The 22,536-nt window shown below is 35.4% G+C and overlaps 1 protein-coding gene across 1 annotated transcript in view; it reads left to right on the plus strand.

Moving 5' to 3' along the window:
- LOC107681710 (low-density lipoprotein receptor-related protein 8-like) overlaps positions 1 to 22,536 on the plus strand; it is a 104,310-nt gene that overhangs the window by 78,342 nt on the left and 3,432 nt on the right. Inside the window, exons 7-16 of the mRNA XM_016478025.1 lie at positions 210 to 332; positions 6,196 to 6,315; positions 6,643 to 6,768; positions 8,603 to 8,774; positions 12,566 to 12,793; positions 15,327 to 15,445; positions 15,603 to 15,742; positions 19,195 to 19,336; positions 19,685 to 19,837; positions 20,753 to 21,001. Coding sequence (XP_016333511.1) covers positions 210 to 332; positions 6,196 to 6,315; positions 6,643 to 6,768; positions 8,603 to 8,774; positions 12,566 to 12,793; positions 15,327 to 15,445; positions 15,603 to 15,742; positions 19,195 to 19,336; positions 19,685 to 19,837; positions 20,753 to 21,001 — 1,572 coding nt within the window. The remainder of the gene's footprint in view (positions 1 to 209; positions 333 to 6,195; positions 6,316 to 6,642; positions 6,769 to 8,602; positions 8,775 to 12,565; positions 12,794 to 15,326; positions 15,446 to 15,602; positions 15,743 to 19,194; positions 19,337 to 19,684; positions 19,838 to 20,752; positions 21,002 to 22,536) is intronic.

Raw genomic sequence — 22,536 nt, forward strand, 5'->3', positions numbered from 1 at the left:
TTTGAAAGTGGCTTTTATATGGAAGACATGCAGAGACTTCACCTAAACTGCCCACATCTGTTAAATCACCAGTCTGTATCTGTGCACTAAAGACCTCTGAGTATTTGTGCTTATGTGAGAGGAAACAAAGCTAAATTGAAATGAACTGAACAAATCAGCTGCCATCTGTTCTGTAAGCATCTTTTCCATTTTTTCCAACCATGCTTTAGCCACAAAGTGTGAAGGACCTCTGAAGTTCCTCTGCAGGAATGGAGAATGCATTGATGGCAGCAAGGTGTGTGATAATGTGAAGGACTGCAAGGATCGATCGGACGAACCCAAGAAGGAGTGCAGTAAGAAACCTATTTGTTGACGTACAAGAGTAGAGAGCTATAACATGAATGTGGTTAGTTTAGTTCAGATTATTTGATCTTGAAAGAATTGATTAGAAATATTTGAGCTCACACTGAAATCTTTGACTTTTGATTGTACATATGAGACATATGTGACCCTGGACCACAAAACCAGTCATAAGGGTAAATTTTTTGAAATTGAGATGTATACACCATCTCAAAGCTGAATAAATAAGCTTTCCATTGATGTATGGTTTGTTATGATATGACAATATTTGGTCGAGATACAACTAGTTGAAAATCTGGAATCTAAGGGTGCAAAAAAATCAAAATATTGAGAAAATCGCCTTTAAAGTTGTCCAAATGAAGTTCTTAGCAATGCATATAATCAAAAACGAAGTTTTGATATATTTACAGTAGGAAATTTGCAAAATATCTTTATGGAATATGATCTATTTTCTTAATATCCTAATGATTTTTGGCATAAAAGAAAAATCAATAATTTTGACCCATACAGTGTATTTTTGGCTATTGCTACAAATATACCCCAGCGACTTAAGACTGGTTTTGTAGTCCAGGGTCACATATTAAGTTCTCTTCCGAGAATATTTTGAAAAATTTGTAAAAAAGTATACTTCAGTGTTGATGTGAATAATTCATGCATGCATACAGTGGAATGCATCTCATCTTTAATAATCAAAATGGCATACTTGAGCATTTTTTCCCATGACAATAGCTCATTCATGTCTTTAAATTAGGGATGCACAATATTGGATAATTGCCGATATGCCGATATTTTTGGCCAAAAAGCTGATGCTGATACCGATATATTTCCTTTTGTTTGGAAACAACAACAAGTCTCTCCTGTGCAGAGATTATAAACACATTATTTTTAATTTTGGTTAGTTTTTAACAAAAACTTACTTGTTAGAATTAAATCAACATTAATGAAGTTCTTCTATAATAAGAGTACATCGAAAGCTTTGAAAATAACTATAAATCAAACACATTTTTTATTTTGAATTTTTTTCCCAGACAGATGCAGTGGTAACCCTTACATTTTATTTGAAGATTTAACATTTGTAAAAATAAATATATAATTTTTAATTTATAGCGTCAAACTTTATTTTCCCTCTAGTTGATTTTATTTCTGTCTGTAAGAGCCAGGTAAAATAATAAGAGATCTTCTGCCAGAACTGTGTGAATTACTTACAAATTTTGATCCGTGGTAACACTTTATTGTTACACATGTTGCATGTACTTACTATTATAATAAGAATAAATTATACATAATTACATGCAAGTAACACTAAGCCATACCCTAATCTTACCCCTAACCAAATAGTAAGTACATTACAATCCTGTAGTTATTAATAAACCAGTAATCATGCACCTTCAAATATGTGTTGATATAAAAATGCATTCATCAAAATTGAAAACAATATCAAATGATATATGCAATATTCTGTTAAGCTTTATAAGAATGAGGGCTGATATTGATGCAAGTCTTCATGAAATGTTATATGTCTGTTCCTAGCTTCAGCTGATAGCCTATATCTTCCTATTAAAAAGCAAACTATTTTTCATAGAAAATTATTTTGAAATTAACGTTCAAGAATTTGAAAGTAGATATTCCACCAAAATCGGTTACCAGATAGAGATGCGGTCCTTGGGATAATCCAGTCTCTCAATACATCCCAGAAAATAAGGAAGACTGTGCTCACTGTTACGGGCCAAAACCGCAATGACTACTTTGGGCTTGAGTAGAGATGTCTCGTGCAGAACAGGCTCCAGGTCAATGAGTGTATGAATAAAGCCAATCCATGTCTCTAACAGTAACAGTCCGAACAGAAGCTTCCCAGATGCTCTCAGGTCCGTCATAGTGTCTGAATATGCAGAAGCACGCCGTACTATAGGATACCGGTGAGAGAGGTGAAGACTCACTGACTGGGGAGGTTTGAGTTTGCTTAGCCTACATTATACGCAATGCAAGTACACTAATTTGAATGGAAGGACTGTAAACAAATAACATATAAGCAAATCAATGGCTAAATAAAGGCACACAGCTAAAATAAAACATTTATTAGTGCAATTCATTGTACAGAATGATTAAAAAATAAATAAATAATCCATTTTTGATGCATTTTCAAATCCACATTGACTAGTCTTCACTGATCGCAGGGTATTTAATGAAAATGCAATTATGTAGTTAATTAATATTACTCAGTATTTAAATGTATAATTACACTGTAACAAGGACACCTTAAAATAAAGTGTAACCATCCGTTACTGATTCCAAATTACATGTGGTTAGTAACGTAATCCATTACATTACACATTTTAGGTAATATAATCAGACTACTTTTAGATTTTTTAGATTTTTGATTTTTGATCGTTTTTCACATTGATTTAAATAGGATAATCTTGTACCATATTGAATTAAATCATTTTAAAATGAATCAATATAAAACACTAAAAAAAATGAAATATTTTATTTATTTACCTGCATGTCATGTGACCATTAACCTACATCAGATAAATGAACATGCAAATGTGATACTTATTTATTAAAAATGTCAGGGGTACTTCAAATAAAAATGTATTAGGTGAAAGAGGATCAGATGACAAAAAAGTTGGTGAATTTGTGCAGTTTAATGTCTTCCACAGTAATACATGGTACAATAACCGACTGAGTGATAATTCAAATAAAAATTAATGTGTTCATCAGTAGTTGTTGCCATATTGAAACACTTCTTAAACCTGAAATAATTTTTGTAAAGCCAGTGGTCAAATGCTGTGTAGCCACCTGACTAATAGCTGGTCTCTGTGTGAATGTCCAAGTCTGTGGAAGACTTTCTGAATGTATATAAGCGGTAGGCTATTTTAAAAAGGAACATTTAAGAGATGAAAAAGAGGAAATAGAAAGAATCAATAAATTATTGCTATTGTGTAAATAATATGTAATCATGTAATCCATTTAGGGCTGCCACTAATGACTTTTTATTTAGTAAAATTGTTGATTTTTTTTGGTGGGAAATTCATCGTTTCGATTAATCAATTAATCGACAAATTAGTCAATAGATTAGTCGATTAATCTAAACGATTAATTTCCCACACAAAAAATCAACAATTTTACTTAAGAATATTTTATTAAACTATATTTCATTAAACCAAATGAAATCCAAAAGTAAAAAAGTAAAGTGCAACATAAAGTGCAAGAAGCAAGTGTCCATCTCATAGTCCAAATCACTGAAATCAAAGTTCAGTATTATAGTGTAAGAATGACAACATATCCACGTGTTCTAGTCTACTAATAATAAAATTATAATCAAAAAAACACTTTTTAAAGGAGTATTTACCAGAAATATTATTTACCAGAATTTATTTAGGAGAAAAATGTAAATGTGCAGTATTTCTGAAAATAAAAATAAAATAAATAAATAAAAATAATTTTTTTAATAAAATCAATTAATTGGAGATGCTTTTGATTATTAAAATTTAATGGAACCATTAAAATGGAATCCAACATGTAATCAATTACTACCCAGCTCTGTCTTCTGCAATATCTCATTCATTATTGCTCATACTTAGTGTTAGGGATTTGAAACCAGATATGAATGATATATCAAATCATGTTGTTTATTGAGGACAGGTGTATTTTGTGCTTGGTCCAGTAAGAAACCTAAAAATCGCTCAGGAATTTTAGCGACTACATAGCAACATGCTAAAAAAGCCAGAATCAAATAGGTTACAGAAGTTGCTGGAGCACCACTGAAAGTGCATCGTAATTTATATGGCAGAGAAATCAAGATTTTTTTATTCATTCTCACTCTCATATATCCCAGCACTATCTGGGGCAGAGCTGACGGATCACCATCTTCGCAGAAAATCCATTAGCATCAAACAGGAATGAAGACCCGCTGTGGTTGTTCTAGAGGCCTGAGTGTGTGTGTGTGTGTGTGTGTTTCCTCACCTAACCTGCACCTTATCCTCTTTCCTCAAATGCCACATTCACCCACGTGCCGTAATAATCACCGTCTCCAGAGAAAGCACTCATAACTCCGTCTTAATGCCCTCAGTGTCTTCCCCTTTAATCCAGAATCCTCTGCTGCTCGTTTGACATATGGCTGGCTCCGAGCGAAGCGGCCCTGCCCCAAATTGTTCACTGCCATAGATAATGTCAGGATGCCAGCACCTACTAATGAACGCAGAGAGCTGGAGAGAACACCTGGTCCTCAAATGCTACCTTGTGAGAGAGCGCAGAAGAAAGAGAAAGCACATTGTTGCTCGTTTCTGGCCCACACAGCCGTCTCCATCTTGCCTCATTAAATTATTGACTGCAGAGTGCTCAATATGTCTTGCTGCTCACTCGAGCTTTCAGACACAATATGTTCCTGGGATTCAACTGCAAACAATGCAACGCTAATTTCAACACACCAAGTCAAGATGTTTCAGTGCCTGAAAGTTTCAACCTCATTTTGACCATCTCTCTATAATATCGCTCACACTTGTGTGTGTTTTTTTTAAATGGGACTTTGGGAATGTAGATGAGGCCTGAAGATGGTAATTGTGTTTGGTTGTTATTGCTCTAATATAGACAGCCACTCTCTCACACGTAAATGAAGAATTAAAATTTCTTTGCCACATGAAAGAAAAAGCTCATGGCTCATGTTTTCCGATACAAAGGAAGGCACAACAGTATTAAACAAGTGGAGCAAATTAGAGTGATACAAAAATAATTACCGACAACATGGGAATGTGTCTAACTTATATTTGGACTACACCTACTTAGCACTAGCTATTATTACTAACAGCACGCCTCAGTTGTTGTTATTATAACATGACTTAATCATATATCACTGCATACAATGAGTGAACATTTTTTCATATGGCTTGTATTTTGCATTAAAGTGAAAGAAATCATCTGGTCAGTCAACCTTTGTAAAAAATAATCACTTTTTAAAAATAGTACTTTTATGGAAATAATATACTTTAAAAAAAATAGGCTTTTAAGAATAGATTTTTTTTCTGACACTCAGTTACATGTTAATTACAATTAAATGAAAATGTAATTTAAATTGGTATAAAATTTGTTTTTTTCTCACTTATGTATGTATGACTTAAGTACATTTTTATATGTAATGTCATATTACATAGTTAGCACATACAGTGTATGTATCTACAAGCATTTATGGTAAACATATATTTAAAAATATATTTAATGTAATTTCTATTGAATCTTGTGTAAATATATTTGTAATGCACATTTATAATGATGAAGTTACAAATTTGTACTTTCAAAATATATTCATTTTAAATGTAATATTGAATAAATCACTACAGTTAAAATTAATATCAAGTACTTTACACATGCTTTACTGTGCTAGTCAACATAAAAAGAAGTGTACTTCAAAGCATGACAAAAGATTATTAAAACATAATCTTTTAAAATGTACTTTTAAAAGTGCACTTAAGTGTGTTTAAGTCATGAAAGTGTACTTGTTTAAGTGGCCTTTTATGTCATCATTAATATTATTTACATTTAGTCATTTAGCAGACGCTTTTATCCAAAGTGACTTACAAATGAGGACTATTATCTCCAAGCACAGTTTTTCAAAAAATAAACTTTTAAGATTTGAGGAACACTACAAGTGCATATTCAATACAATTAAATGCATTGCTTTTTCACAAGGCATAAGCTGTTTTGCTTTAATACGAGGGAAACCTGTTTTTGTCAACATCAATTGTGCATTAAATTGATATTTCTATTGCCCAAAACGTCACTTGGAGCATTTCCAAACTTTTGGAGGGCACTGCACCTTTCAAAATCTACATCTTAAACCATCTCTTCTCTCTTTTAAAGGTTTGAATGAATGTTTGCTTAACAATGGAGGCTGCTCGCACATCTGTGTGGACCGTCCCATCGGATACGAGTGCCAGTGTCCCGCTGGCTATAAGCTTCTGGACAAGAGCACATGTGGAGGTCAGACCTGGCTCAGTGATGAGATGAATTGACAGTTAAAGTAAAGCTGATTTAATTGAATTTCATATTGGGCAAGAACGTGTGCCTTCAGCTTACAGGCACTGTGTTCTGCTATGACTTATATATCAGATCTCTCTATATATGACAAACTCAAAAAGGTCTCACAGTAAGAACTACATTTGAAGTGCATGATGTGCCCTTGATCAATAGCAGGTCATAACAGACGGTCTTTTCCTATGCCTATACTGTATACGATGTAGTAATGATATTCAGTCGTCTTGAGCGAGTGAGCATGTCTGCAGTCACGTGTGTCTGTTTACTCCACAGATATCGATGAGTGTGAGAACCCTGATGCCTGCAGTCAGATCTGCATTAATCTGAAAGGAGATTTCAAGTGTGAATGTCACCTGGGTTATGAGATGGACCCCGTAAGCAAGACCTGCAAAGCTGAGGGTAAGACATTCCTATAAAAACAGATGTTTGTTATGGTTTCTGACCTTTTATCTTCATTAGCCTTACAATAAAGGTAATTTCCAGGTTGATTTATGCTAGTTAGGTGCTTGTTTAACTAGCGGACCAGAACTGCAGTGTTGTAGCATCCAGCATGGCTTCCTGATACTGGTTTCCGCAGAAATATTTAGCAGCACAATTGTTTTTAACACTGATAATAGTAAATGTTTCTTGAGCAGCAAATCAGCAAATTAGAATGATTTCTGAAGGATCTGAAGAATGACTCTGAAGAATTATTATTTATTTATTAAAAAAAATGTATATTTTGAATGGCCAAGAATTGAGTAATCATGCTAACCAGTCAAAACATGACCCTTCATTCTGAATGAATGACTCATTTGGTTATTCATGCTCCTGGTCATCTTATATTAGATCACACTGTAGGATATGCATTCTTGAAGTCATTTTTTAATATTTGCCAGCACGTTTCATTCTGCTACTGCAGACATTCCAATTAGATCTTATCACATGACTGACTGCTACTTCCTGTGCCCGCCACGGCTCATCAGCCTTCAAGTAGAAGACCTCTGAAAAATAGCACAATGACACGATCCCTGAGGCCCTCAGACAGACAGAGATGTATCAGGAGAAATGTAATGTTTAAGAAGGATAAAGATGAGTGAATCTTTCCCACAGAGTGTATCCGTATGTGACTGGAGTTACTGTGATCTTTATATACAGTGTGCACTCAGTCTACAGCATAAAGGTTAGAGATGTCACGGTCTCTGTAAATGGCTTTGCCATAGAGTTGTTGGCATTAGTAGATAATTTAACATAGTTATACAGGTTGTATTCCGATTCCATCTGCAGTATTTGTGACATGTTCCTGATTACCGCTCAAATAATTTTCAATTATTTCAATTATTCCAAAAAACAAAAACACTTTTTTTTCATGTACAGCAACATCAGCAGCAACCAGAGCAATGTTTTTTTTTTCCAAATCATTTTTATTTGAGTTGTGAATGTGAGTTTTAATTTGAAATGAAATGTGAGGAGATAAAAAAGACAGTGTACTGCAAATGAATGGCAATTCTATTCAGTTGTCCTTAAAGATAATTAAATGTTACTTACGTTTTATGTATCCTAATGATTTTGAAAACATATTTGTTGAGTTGCAAGACATGACTGGATGTCCAATTAAGGGCTGCCCGCAAAAACAAACATACAGAGAGATGATACTAGTGTAGTCTGATTCACAATCTTTAAATTTTTTTAATGTAATATTTTTTGTAATAAATCATATTTTAAGAAATATTTTATATAGTTTATATAGCTATGGTGTGAAATATTAAGTTTTAAATATTTACAAAAATATTAAGTATAAACATACAATATTTACAGTACAGTATAGACAGATGTATGTATAAAAAAAAATTCTGGTGCACTGTCAAAGATAATTAAATCTTAACTCAATTTTAATGTATCCTAATGATTCTGAAAACATATTGGTCAAGTTGTCACTAGTGTAATCTGATTCACAAGCAAATGATTCTTTGGCGCTGGATCTTTTAATTCATTTTTGAATTATTTATTTATTTTTTGTAGCTTAATCTTTTGTAATAAATAATATTTTATTTAAAGAAATATTATTTAAAAAAAAAATTATATATCTTTTATGTGTATATACCAGTTACCATAATTTGACAAATGTAGTTTCTTTGAGGGAAGAGTGCGAAAACCTGTGCTACTTGTAATCATGGATAGAAAGCTTTTCTTTGTTTCGAGAACGAGTCGTCTGTGAGCTCTCTGTGATCTCTTGCCTTTGTGCTTGTTTTAGGAAAAAGCCCTTACCTGATGTTCACGAACAGGCACGAGATCAGACGCATTGACCTGGTGAAGAGGGACTACACACAGGTGGTTCCTACTCAGAAGAACGCAGTGGCCATTGACATCGACGTGGCCGCCAACCGCATGTACTGGTGTGACCGTTTCCAACACAAACTATACAGGTGACCTCATCTTCACCTTTGGGTTATTATGCTGTAAATATGGTAGCGGTTTAGCTGAGCACTTAAAAGCAAGCCATGGCCATTACTATGAGAGCCAGGACTCATTTAACAGCAAAGTGCTGCTTCACATCATGCTTGTGATGTGTTAATTATTTTAAACTCAAGAGATATGGCTCAATTTATTTACATAGCCCTCCCTCACACACTCAGACCGTTGCTCTCCAGATAACACTCTCTCCAGTGAAATTAATTAAAATGAGATGCAGAGAGGCAGAAAAACATTTTAACTGCCATATTACTGAGACAATGATTATGTGGGAGTGCCATTCAGTTCCTTGGGAATATGTATGTATATACACACTGCCTCTCCAATGTTTGGGGTCAGTAAGATTTTTTTATTTTTTTGAAAGAAGTTTCTTTCTTTCTTTTCTAAGCCTGCGTTTATTTGATTATTGTGAAGTAGTATTACAATTTAAAATAACAGTTATATATTTTAAAATGTAATTTATTCCTGCGATGCAAAGCTGAATTTTCAGCATCATTACTCCAGTCTTCAGTGCCACATGATCCTTAAGAAATAATTATGATATGCTGAGTTCTTCTCAAGAAACATTTCTGATTACAAATGTTGCTTGCTTATTTATGTGTGTGTGTAAACTGTGATACTTTTTAAAGGATTTTTTGATGAGTAAAAAGTTAAAAAGAACAGCATTTATTTGAAATAGAAATCTTTTCTACATTATAAATGTCTTACCTGTCACTGGTAATTTAATGCATCATTTATGAATAAAAGCATTAATTTCTTTAAAAAAATAAAATAAAATCTTACAGACCCCACAATGTAATGTACAAGTTAAAACACCCTAAAACTGTTTATGTGATGCCAAAAAAAAAAAGAAATGACAAAAGCTATAAACATGTGAACAAATGTAACATGATTGCATGATGCACTGTTAATGAATAGAATTTATGCATATTTTTATGCATTTTTTTGTGATGTACCATATGTTATCTTTTTTTACAATACTGATATGATAAATATTATTATTTTGGTTGCACTTTATTTTACAGTATGTGTACTTACTTGCACTTACAATGTACTTACCTAAGAAAGTCCTGGCAATATAAGTTTAAGGTAAGATTTAGGGGTAGGTTCAGGATTAACTATATACATCAAGCGTAGCGTTAGTTCTGGCAGGTCACGTTAGTCAAGCTCGCATCAGCTGACTCTCAGCTGATCCCCATCTACCTATAGGAATACGACACCTATCTAAGCATTCATATATAAGGTCCCTCAGTATTATCAGCAGTTTTCGCATTGCTCAATAGCTAATTACCCTCCTCCATCCCCAGCTCCTCCTCTATCAGTCAGGATTCAGCCTTCTGATTCTCCTTTGAATCAGACTCATTCTAAAATGTGTACATAAAATTATTCAACTTTAACGATATCTGCAATACATTTATGTTGGTTCTGTTCTGTTTACCCTGGGGGGTTATCGCTGCTTTCCCTGCTCTCATCCATGCTAGGCTGCATGGATGCGCAGGGAGTTCTTGCCCAGAACAAAACCATACCGCCAATCCAAACTGTATGCTAATTGTCAATCATCTTTGGCGATAGTGGTCCTGACAGAAGTAGTTATTACCCAGTTAATCACTATATGTGCACGTGAAGCATGAATGTAAAATAAAGTGCTGCCATTATTTGTCAATTAATGTCTGTTATTTGTGAATTAAATCCATGTGTGCTTTTAAAACACTTTTGTAAAACTCCTTTATCAGAAAAACTGAATTGATAGCATAATAACAGCAGAAATGATCAAAACAGCAAAATACCATGGGGTTAAAAAGGTTATTAAAAAGTTAATAATAGTAAGATTTTTATAATATCACCAATTTTGAGAGTGAAATGTCCATCATTTGAACCCTTTGAAAATGTTTTGGTTTGGTTGGAAAAGTTTTTGTTTTGAACTACTGTTTGTAACGACCCTGCAATGCTTGTTTTTCCTTCAAAGTGCCCTGTGTAGACAGCAGGTCGAACGCTCTGTGTAATGTAATACAGGAAAGGTTTCGACTCTTGCCATTTGAAGGTCTGGCCTTGTTACAAATTCATATGAATTTGCAAAGAACCTCTTGACTCATTTTTCCACGGTCCATCTTCCTTTCCTCCTGATTGCGCATTCCATGTGATCTTGCTAATTGGGGACATTCACTTTCCTAATAATAGATACCTCTGCGGCTGCCCAAAATGATGTGCTATCTTATTAAATGGCAGTACTCTGCCCCTGCCCTCTCTCTCCCTGCCTCTCGTCTGTCTCTTTTGGACTTACAAGTGAGGATAAAGTCCAAAGTCATTAGCCGTAACTGCTCCGCTGTGTGCTTGAACTAGTTTAGGATGATATTGAAGCTGATAATAGAAGGCTGAGGGGTGAGTTGAAGCCCTACAGGGCCATTCATTCATATAGACACCTGTGGCACTCATGAACACTTCAGATCATGTGAAGAGAAGTGTTGAGTACTAGAAAAGATGTTTTAGTTAAAAATCAGAACATAGATCATGTTTAAAAAAGCATACTTCAGACAAAAGGATTATGTTTGTATGGGCAACTAACCTGTGGTTTATTGCATACTGCACATTATATAGACCTTATATGTTTTATAAATGTAAAGTTTGTGAATATGCTATATACGATAATGAACTTTTCCAAATGTAGTATGCTATGTTAGTGGGCCTTCCATTGACAAATTTTTCTATGAATTTTGGGATAACACAAAAAAATGGTGTATGGAAACACGAAGATGCAAATAAAATTTCCAAAATATGAATAAAAAAAACATGCATTTTAACAGTTACTTCCATTCATTAACAGTGCATAAAACAATCATTTCACATTTGCTTATAGTTGTTGTTTATGGTGACACATGATCACTTTTAGGGAGTTTTGAAAATAAAATAAAAAAAGCTAATAAAAAATGAGCTTGTACATTACTGTTCAAAGTTTGGGGTCAAATAATATATAAATAAATAAATACGTACATTTTTTGAAAGATTTGTTTTTTTTATCAGAAATGATGCATTAAATTGATCAAACGTGACAGTAAAGACATTTGTAATGTTACTAAAGATTTCTATTTCAAATAAATGCTGTTCTTTTGAACTTTCTATTCATCACAGAATCTGGAAAAATGTATCAAGGATTCCACAAAAATATTAGGAAGCAAAACTGTTTTCATCATTGATGATATTAATAAATGTCTCTTGAGCAGTAAATCAGCATATTAGAATGATTTCTAAAGGATCGTGTGACACTGAAGACTATAGAGTAATACTAAAAATTCAGCATTGCATCTCAGGAATAAATTAGATTTTAAAATATATTCAAAATATTAAAGAGTTATTTAAAATTAGAATAATATTTTATTTATTTGATCAAATAAATGCATCTTCGGTGAGCATAAGAGACTTCTTTGAAAAACATTTAAAAAAATTTCACTCACCACAAATTTTTGAACAGTAGTATTTTTCTGTGAATTTTGGGATATCATAAAAAATGCTTGATGGAAATGACATTCTGCATTAAAAACATGTACAGTCGCGGACATTACATTTATTGACAGTATTTTTGGCTGTTAGTGGTTTTACAAAATAAGTGTCAATGGATGCAGTTTGTGGGCAAAGGATTTTTCCTCATTCTATCACTATCTATAAAACAATCACAACTGAAGTCGTGTGGTTTGACTGTTGGACTCGGCGTCTAGTAGCAGAACCTCTAATTGTCTGCATGTCTCTGCAGTGCTTACATCCACGAGGCGAGCGACCCGTCTCGACGCGTTACTCTGATCGACTCCGATCTGCATTCCCCTGAGGGTCTGGCACTGGACTGGGTCCAGCACAACCTCTACTGGACCGACTCGGGCGACAGAACCATCTCTGTGGCTTCAGCGGATGGCAGCAGGAGACGCGTGCTGATCAGCACCGATCTGAGCGAACCACGGGCCATCGCTGTGGATCCAGAGAGAGGGTGAGCAGCTATCAGACACATCCCATCCCAGCACTGCCAGCCAAATGACATAACCACAAAAGGCCAGACTGCATTTAAAGGTCACTGCGATGATAAGAGAAGCTTTCAGTGACATGCACATGGAGGCTGTGGAGTATTACAGAGGAAATGTTATTAGAATTCTATTAAACCATAGATATAACCTTACTGCTCGTATAAATGGTTTCAAGCATGCTGTTGTTTGCTCACAATAGTGAATGCCACAAAATGGTTCTCTTGTTGATGCACAAAACTATTTGAATAAGTCATTTAGGTCTGCTCTGGTCTTAAGATAACTAAGACCTTTGTCATTGGCAAGTCTCAGCAGTAGAAAAGAGAAAGATTTTTCACACATCTAGTTTAAAACTAATATTCCAATTTAGAAATGTGCTATTTGTATTAATGTTAGTTTCATCTAGTTTTGAAAAACATGTAGACCATTTTCAGGAAAGGTTTCATGACTCTAAAAATGTGATGTATATCCATCAAATGAAAGGTAACATATTTTCACATTTTTCATACTTTAACATTTCACATTTCACAATATCATTAAGTTTTTGGAGAATCACACCCTATGACATTAAGTGTTGCTTTTGTTAACTAAAATGATAATAATAATAAAAATAAGGTATGTTGCCTTATCATCTAACTGAAATAAAATGTTTTTAAAGTACTAAAATTGCTAAAACTGCAACACAGAATAATTAAAAATAAATAGAAATATAAAAAATAATAAAAACGACAAAAGCACATACAATTAAAACTTGCGCTAAAATTGTAATGAAAATGGAAAACATAAAATAAATAAAAACAATTGAAAATTATTAAATTAACCCTCAAGCATCCTTCATATAGCAGCCCTTAACTTGTCATTCGTGGACAAATTTGGGCACGAAGGTCTCAGCTGTGATCCCAATTTTTTTTTTTATAAATGCCATATCACTGTCTTTGATAAAATAAAAACTATCAATTTAGCAGTTTTTTGTGATTTTTTGTGTTTTTTTATTATTTACCTCTAAAAGTACCATATTTTTTAATGTAAAATATGCTTATTTTTATGTTATATTTAATATTTCTTATACTTCAGTAAAAAAAAAATAATTCCAGTAAGTTCAGACAACCAAAACCTAAAATTTTGGTGAGTTTGGTGACATCTGGTGACATATGATGGTATAAAAATATCAAAAATATCAATAGTCACTATATATATGGCTGTAGTAGTCAATGGCTGCATATAGGCTGAAATCGACCATTGTTGTAATGAACCTAACCTCTTAAGCTTTAGATTTAATCACAAGTTTAAAGTGTAGAATAAAAAAATAAAAAAAACATTTGTGCTGGGTGAGACTATACAAAGATGCCAAAATATGCTTACAGACAAATCTGACCATGCTATAAGGAAAAGACAACGTAGGAGACAGAGTAATCATTTATTTCTCAGAAAAAACATCAAATTTCAATAACTCAAAAAAGTAAAATGGAACCAAATGGTCCCAAACAGGTAAGAATAAACAATAAACCTAAGAAGTAGCATGTTCCAGAATTTTTTTTGACATTTTCATCAACAAATCTTGCAGTAGGACTTTGATCTGACTTTGAAGTGTGTGTGTGTGTGTGCACACAGTGGCTGAGTGGCACAAAAAATAAAAATAAAGCTCAGTCATTAGCTCATTTATTTCTTTGGTTTTGTATGTGTGAGTGACTGTTTTTATTCAACAAAATAAAAAATAAAAAACTTGCTGTGTTATAGGCTCATTAAATGGTTTGTAAATGGGTTTGTGTGTGTTGGTGTGTGTGTGTGTGTGAGAGAGTGTGAGTGTTTGCCACATTGAGAATGTTGTATAGACTCACCCCTTCATTTATGTGTATGTTCGATCTGCATTGTATTGGATTTATTGATTTTTATTGGACAAATAAAAAAATGCTTTGAATTTTAGTATTTCCCATTCATTTCCTATGGGTGCCCATTTTTGGCCACGAATGACAGTTTTTTTTTTCTTTTTTCAACCACTTAACTTTGTTGAATCGAGTCCTCTTTTTTTGTGTGTGTGTTCAGGTGGCAAACTTACGAAAAGTAGCCAAGTCTTGAACCGATTAAGGAAACTATTTAAAAAAAATAAATAAAAAGATTTTGCCCAAATTTGTCCCGAATGACGATTGAGGGTTAAATGATCTGATTGTAAAAGACTGACTTAATTTCCTCTTTCAGGTTTTTCTGCATGACTTTAATATGGCTATGATACTAATGATAACTAATATTACATTCTTTTAATGCAGCTTTTCTCTTCATTTTTGTCATCAGGACAGTTGTACCACCCTGACATTTTCAATACAAAATCAAAAATATCAAAATCAATTTTAGTTTTTATAATTTTAGAAATGATAAATGTAGGTGTATTCAGGTCATGTATGTATGAATTGCATTTTTAATGTATTTAAAAAAAAAATACAGATCCAGGTTTTGTGTTACATGGAAATTTAAACTTTTTTTCTGAGAAATGCTTTGCTTTCACAGGTTCATGTACTGGTCTGACTGGGGCACCAGGGCCAGGATCGAGAAGGCTGGCATGAATGGTGTAGATCGGCAGGTGCTGGTGTCTGAGGACATCGAGTGGCCCAATGGAATCACACTCGGTAGGAATTATAATGGTTATTCCCTTCTGTTATTTATGCTCTATGGAAAGAGGTAGAGATGGGCTTGTAAAAAGTCTAAAACGGTTGAGCTTTATGCACTCTTTATGAATCAGTAAGGCTGAACTGTTTGACTGCAGCATTGTGTCTCTGAATGCAGATGTGGTTGGTAAGCGCTTATATTGGGTGGACTCAAAACTGCACCTGATCTGCAGCGTGGATTTAAACGGGGCCCATCGCAGAGTCATCCTGTCCTCCAGCGAGAGACTCGGCCATCCGTATGCCCTCGCTGTGTTCGAGGTGAGTGAACCTCCTAAATACTGTACCTGTGTTTCTCAAGTTTCTTCTATTTCTTTATAAACTCAATGTGTATGTGTTTACATGCATGCGGTTAACACCAGCTAGTCTGTTTGTGTGTATTTATCAGTCCATTACTGTGAATTTAACTGCTGCCCAAGGCAGTCCAGCACTTAATAATAACTCCCACTCACACTGCTGAGAAGCTCTGGTCCTATCGCTCACACACAGACCGGGTCGACTGGAGCATATGCAAAAGAGTGTGTGTGCGGTCAGTATCTTACAGCCGAGTTAACACTAAAGCCTTTCTTCTGTTCTCTTTGTGATTTATTAATATAGCAGCATTTTCAGAGCTGCAGGACTCTGGCCAGTGAGGTAGTCCAGATCTATTTTTTCCTTCAGGCTTACAGCTTTAAGTCAAGTGCTAAATCAAGAATATCAAGATCAGATTACATTTGTAGTAATGCTCAGAACCAATTTTTTTTTTTTAAGATTTATTTTTGGCGTTTTTGACTTTATTATGATAGGACAGTTTAGATCTGACAGGAAGCGAAGTGGGATAGAAAGAGGGGGCGGGATTGAAAAGGTCCTCGAGGTGGGATTTAAACTTGGGACACCCATAGCACAATGGTGCTATATATCGGTGCGTTATATATATATAGAACCAAATTTTTAACCATAAAACAACTAGAATTCTTTAAAAAATATAGATTTTTCAATAGGCAATAGCAATATCAGGATAGCAAATATAATGCCGATATTTATATAATGCAATTGAAGGAAAGATTTATACAATATTTACTGGTGGTTGAGCTTTTTAATGGATCGTGTGCCTAGTACACTACCATTCAAATGTTCGGTGTCAGTACGATTTTTTTTAAAAGTCTCTTATGCTCACTAAGGCAAGCAAAACAGTAATACTGTGAAATATTATTACAATATTCCTGTGATGCAAAGCTGAATTTTCAGCATCATTATTCCAGTCTTCAGTGCCACGATTCTTCAGAAATCATTCTAATATGCTGATTTGCTGCTTAAGAAACATTTCTTATTTTTGTCAATGTTAAAACAAGTTGTGCTGATTAATATTTTTTTGTCTAAACTGTAATACATTTTTTGTTGAATAGAAAGGTCAAAAGAACAGCATTTCTTTGAAATATAAGTGTTTTACTGTCACTTTTAGTCGATTTAATGCATCCTTGTGGAATAGAAGTATCAATTTCTTTCACATTTTTGAATGGTAGTGTATTTAGTCACTTAAAAATTTTGGAACTGATGCAAGAGGGACTGACTAATTTGATCATCTCAAAATGTCCAAATATTGTCTTAATGAATTATTGTCATTCACATTACATATATTACATGAGATTAGCAAAGATGTCCATTAATCCACTGTTAATTGACTCAGCAGGCTTATGAGGTACAACTAGTCTCAAAATAGACAAATATCAGAAATATAGTTGCCCTGGGCGATATATTATCTATCACTAAAACATCTATAGAAACGCCGTGTGTAGGTGAGTGGCTATTATGGGATGTGGAAGACCGTGGAAATTGATTGAAGCTGTCTCTGAAGCCACTTTAAATGTAAAACTGAAACATGCTCAGAATTATTCATGTTCAACATCCTACTTCAGTGATGTATTGTATTTTATGTGGGACAGTTCCCTTTATTGTTTTTGCTGCTTAAGCTCAGCGGTCTCCATGGTAACGTAGGGATGGGTCCTGGGCAGAGTTATGATTGGAAGAAAGAAGATTATAGTATTTTCACACAAGCACGGCTCAAGTAGTGGTGAGCACACTAATCTAAGATTGACTTCCTCTCACAGCAGAGCAGGGCTGAAGGCTGAAGGGCTGTAGTTTTACACACCTACACATCAGCCGCAGAATTAAAGGTCTTGCTGGACAAAGAATCCTGCTGTGGATTTCACCCTAGTAACAGAGCTTCTACTACAGAAAACAATGTGGGACTTTTTAATGTGGAACTTTTTCTTGGCAGCTTAATTGCTTGTGAGAGACTAGGTAATAGGCAGTTATTGTTTTACCCAGGATGCTCCTTATTGAATTGATTTTCATTGTTTCAAGCAAACTTCAATATCTATGATGCAAGCAGATTGATGAAGAGATGCTTTGCTTTGTACCTCTTCATTTTCTGAGTGATGTTTGCTATTTTCTAAGTACTGTGTTTGGTACTTTAATATTTTGACAAACCCATTACCTGAAATATCAAATTTTAGCATGCTAAACATGTCCCCCACTGCAGTGCTATAGTATATTTCAAGTCATGTGTTTTGAAGAGAGGATAACTTTTTAAAGGGGACATATTATGCCCCTTTTACTAAGATGTTAAGTCTCGGGTGTCCCAATAATGTGTCTGTGACGTTTCAGCTCAAAATACCCCACAGATCATTTATTACACTATGCCTATTTTTGGGCAGGAGCAAAAACACACCGTTTGTGTGTGTGTCTCTTTAAATGCAAATGAGCTGATGTTCCCCTGCTCCCTTCCAGAAGAGAGCGGAGCTTTTACAGCTCATGCTTCGGATACTCCAGTAACAACAAAACTGGAGAATGTCGCACAGCGAATAGAATTTTCAAAAATGGATCAGTAACAACTGTTTGTGAACCAACTTCTATATTATGTGAATGTTTGCAAATCGCCTTTCTGAATGTGCTTGTTAGCATGCAGCACAGCTAATGTGGCTAAAGTTAGCATTGTCTCTGACTGTATTCACAGAGACCAGAGCTAAGAGCCAAGTTATCAAGCACATTCAGAAAGGTGATTTGCACACATTAACAAAATAAAGTGAGGTAATTGCGTGTCCTGAATATAAAGTTGGATTCACTAGTTGGATAACGAACAGTTGGTATTGGTCCATCTTTGAGAATCAACTCAGGGTGGGATCTATGCTAATAGGGCAGATCGTCACCATTCAACACCTTAGCAACGCCATAGAAACCACCTAAGACTCCCTAGCAACCACCTTGAACACCTTAGCTACAGCACCTCCTAGAAATGCCCTAAAATCGCCCAGAACACCTTAACAAAACCACTGAAACCAACTAAGACACACTAGCAACCACCTAGAACAGCTACAGTACCACCTAGAAATGTCCTAAAACAACCCAGAACACCTTAGCAACACCATAGAAACCACCTAAGACTCCCTAGCTACAGTACAACCTAGAAATATCCTAAAACAACCCAGAACACCTTAGCAACACCATAGAAACCACCTAAGACTCCCTAGCTACAGTACAACCTAGAAATATCCTAAAACAACCCAGAACACCTTAGCAACACCATAGAAACCACCTAAGACTCCCTAGCTACAGTACCACCTAGAAATGCCCTTAAACCACCCAGAACACAATAGCACTGCCTTAGAAACCACCTAGCAGTTTTTTCTTAAGGGCATGTGAAAGTCTTGTGTTGACTGTTGTGTGTCTCTTAGGATCGCGTGTACTGGACGGACCGTGAGAAGGAGGCCGTCTACAGTGCAAACAGACTCACAGGACAGGATGTGACCAGTCTTGCCGAGCACCTCAATGACCCTCATGATATAGTGGTTTTCCACGAGCTGAGCCAGCCTGCGGGTGTGTGGACTTCCAACTCAGCTATTTCTATTTATTTCAAGTCCTTTTTTAACATTTTGACTAATGGCATACAACATAAAGTTTTTAATCCACCTTATGAAATCCATTATCGGATTTGTTCCTTTTGTAATCCATCACGCTTGCCATTTCTGTTTTAATCGGCATCTAAGTCATTTTGACTTAATAATCTGGTACCGAAGACAATAAGCGTCAACAGCTTACTGTTAAATATTAATCATAGTTCCACAGTCTCCACAGACTGAAGATGAAGTGTGTTTGACCCATGTGGCTCACAGAATGTGAACGCATCTCCACTGATGGATGATTAATCATTGTGTGTGTGTGTAGCTCCTGATAGCTGTAACCTGAGCGGCGTGACTAACGGAGGCTGTGACTTCCTGTGTCTGCGAGCTCCTCAGATCAGTGAACACTCACCCAAATACACCTGCGCTTGCCCTGACGGCGAGGAGCTCAGCCCTGACACACGCCAGTGTGTACCCGGTAAGCTCATTACATTGTGCCTAAAGGCCTTTTCACACTGAACGCGAAATTCGGCGCGATGACGCTTTTAAATCGAAACAATAGATCCCTATGGGGCTATTCACATCAGGCGCGATCATTCACGGCGCGAAAAAACGAGGATTTTTTTCCTGTCCTGTGTGTCGATTTTTTCCCCTTGTCGCTGCATGTCGCCAGGGGCTGGCGATGAGGTTGCTAGAGGGCGTTTTCAATACTGGTTGCCTTGACAGCGAATCAGGTTTCTTGCCGCAAGTACAAACATTTTGGAGGCAAAAGACTAAATATAATCTAAATCTAAATTAAATCCGTACATACAAACAAAAATGAATGAGAAACAGAGCATACTTTCTTCCATATTTATCAACGGCTGAGAGGAGAACGTTCACATGAGCTCTACCGTCTTCTTTCCTATTGGCTGTCGCTCCCGAATGTCGCTCTTCATTTGCATAAAGTTGAAGGATTCTGAACTTTGTCGCGTCGCTGGACACACCCCATCCAGTCGCTCGTGTCGCTGGAAATCGCCAGCTCTCCATTGAAATGAATGGGATTGTGTTGCTTTGTTGCGTGTCACTTGTAGTGTGAACGGGTCTTTATATGAGTCTCAGCGTGTTCAAACTGCATTGTTGGTCGGCGCCACCTAGTGTGCAGGCGTGAATTAGCAGAAGGCGAACAATCATTTCGCACTCGGTGTGAAAGCACTGTTCGTCGGCGACTCGTGTAGCTTTTTCTCATCGCGCTCAGTGTTAAACGGCCTTAACAACACCATGTCCTGACCAGTCCTGTAACCAATTTTGTTTTAAACATCAAAGAAGATATTTGAAAAATGTTGGTAAAGACACTGTTGCAGCTTATTTTATTTTACTATAACTAACCTCTTATCTGTCATTATACCACCAGTTCAAAATGAGACTGCCGTCACACCTACTGTCCCCATCAACATCACCAATGAGACAGGGCCTGGCCGGGCACCAGAGTCCCCTGCAGCAGTGACATCTCAGTCCGACAGTATGGCTGAAACCACTCTCTCACCACTCCTCACCTCCAGCCCAGAGGAACCGGCCATCTCCTCTAATACTACAGCAGAGCACAGCCCTACACAAGTGTCCAGCACCACACCAGACAGACTGAGCAACCTGTCTCATCACTGTAAGTGTGGGTCTGTGTGCTTTCATGCACAGGAGGAACCTTAATTAAGCCTTGTTAAGCCATCCTGGTTACTGTTGGTAGGTCTGACGAGCTTATAGAGTGTTTCAGAGAACTCATATCCATGAATGGTTTTTGGCAAAATATGCTCATTACGTGGAAGTACTTATTATGTGGGTTGGAGTGAAATGCTTTGAGTGCAAAACTGCAAATCAGAAATGCCAGCTAACAGCTTGCACAGTGAGAAAATGCCATCAGCGTGATTTGGTTACTGTTCAACCTTTCTAATCAGCATGCAGTATAATGTTTTTATGAAGAAATATGGAGTTTGCAACCTCGGGATATTATTTTCATTTTTTGAAAATATGCTTCCAGATGGCTAATATGCATCCAGAAAAGACTTAAGTCATTTTTGGAGAAAAAATAAATAAATAAATAAAAAGTGATACTACGACGCGTTTTAGTGCCACGTAAAAAAAAAAAAATAAATAAAAAAAAAAAATATATATATATATAGCCTAATATAAATACTACATTTAATGCAAAACAATATAATATATATATATAAGATTACGAGATTAAAGTCTTAATATTTTGAGAAAAAGTAAAAATTATGAGAATAAAGTCATAGCAATACAAGAATAAAGTTGAAATATTTTAAGAATAAAGTCAAAATTACGAGAATAAAGTCAAAATATTTCAAGAATAGAGTTCGAAATATTTTGAGAATAAAGTCAAAATTACGAAAATAAAGTCGAAATATTTTGAGAATAAAGTCGAAATTACGAGAATAAAGTAAAAATATTTTGATTATAAAGTCAAACTTGCGAGTATTAAATCGTAGCAAATAAAGTTATAATATTTTGAGAGTATAGCCTATATTGCGCGTACAAATGGCCCAGATTGGGAGCACTGGGAGAAGCTGCCAGGCCATCGGAAATGATTTGAATATACTGTATGTGGGATTACCAGCAGAAATCATACCATGTGTCATATACTCGCATTGACAGTATATTTGGAAATAATATTTCACGTCTTCAACTGCATTCATGATTTGTAGTGCACCAGCCACCCAATAATAGCCACACTTGTACATTTGTATTTCGCTACAAAACTGACAGATTTTTACAAATATTTTTAAAAACTAATTCAAAATATTAGTACAATTATAACAGTATCTCACTTAAACTGAAATAACATTATATGATAGCAGAGGTGATACAAATGTAAAAACGTGTGATATGTGTGAATTTAACAATTCAACAATTTGTGATAGTAACAATGCTGTCTATCAGAAATGCATTAAGATAAAGATAAAACCTATAAACAACTCATGTAGGTAATTCATGTGGCTTTGCTTCAAAAGTTCGCCAGGATTTTAAAACGTTGATTTAAAATGTTGTACAGTGTTTCTACAGTGTTCCTATACTGGAATGCTCTTTTACTCCTCCCTTCAAACTTTTTATCCATTTGGTCATACTGAGAAAGCCTGAAAGCTTGCGCTAACGCTAGCAATAGTCACTAAGCTGCAACTGGTC

The sequence above is a fragment of the Sinocyclocheilus anshuiensis genome, unplaced genomic scaffold (genome assembly GCF_001515605.1).
Source record: "Sinocyclocheilus anshuiensis isolate Anshui unplaced genomic scaffold, SAMN03320099.WGS_v1.1 scaffold436, whole genome shotgun sequence".
Lineage (NCBI taxonomy): Eukaryota > Metazoa > Chordata > Actinopteri > Cypriniformes > Cyprinidae > Sinocyclocheilus > Sinocyclocheilus anshuiensis.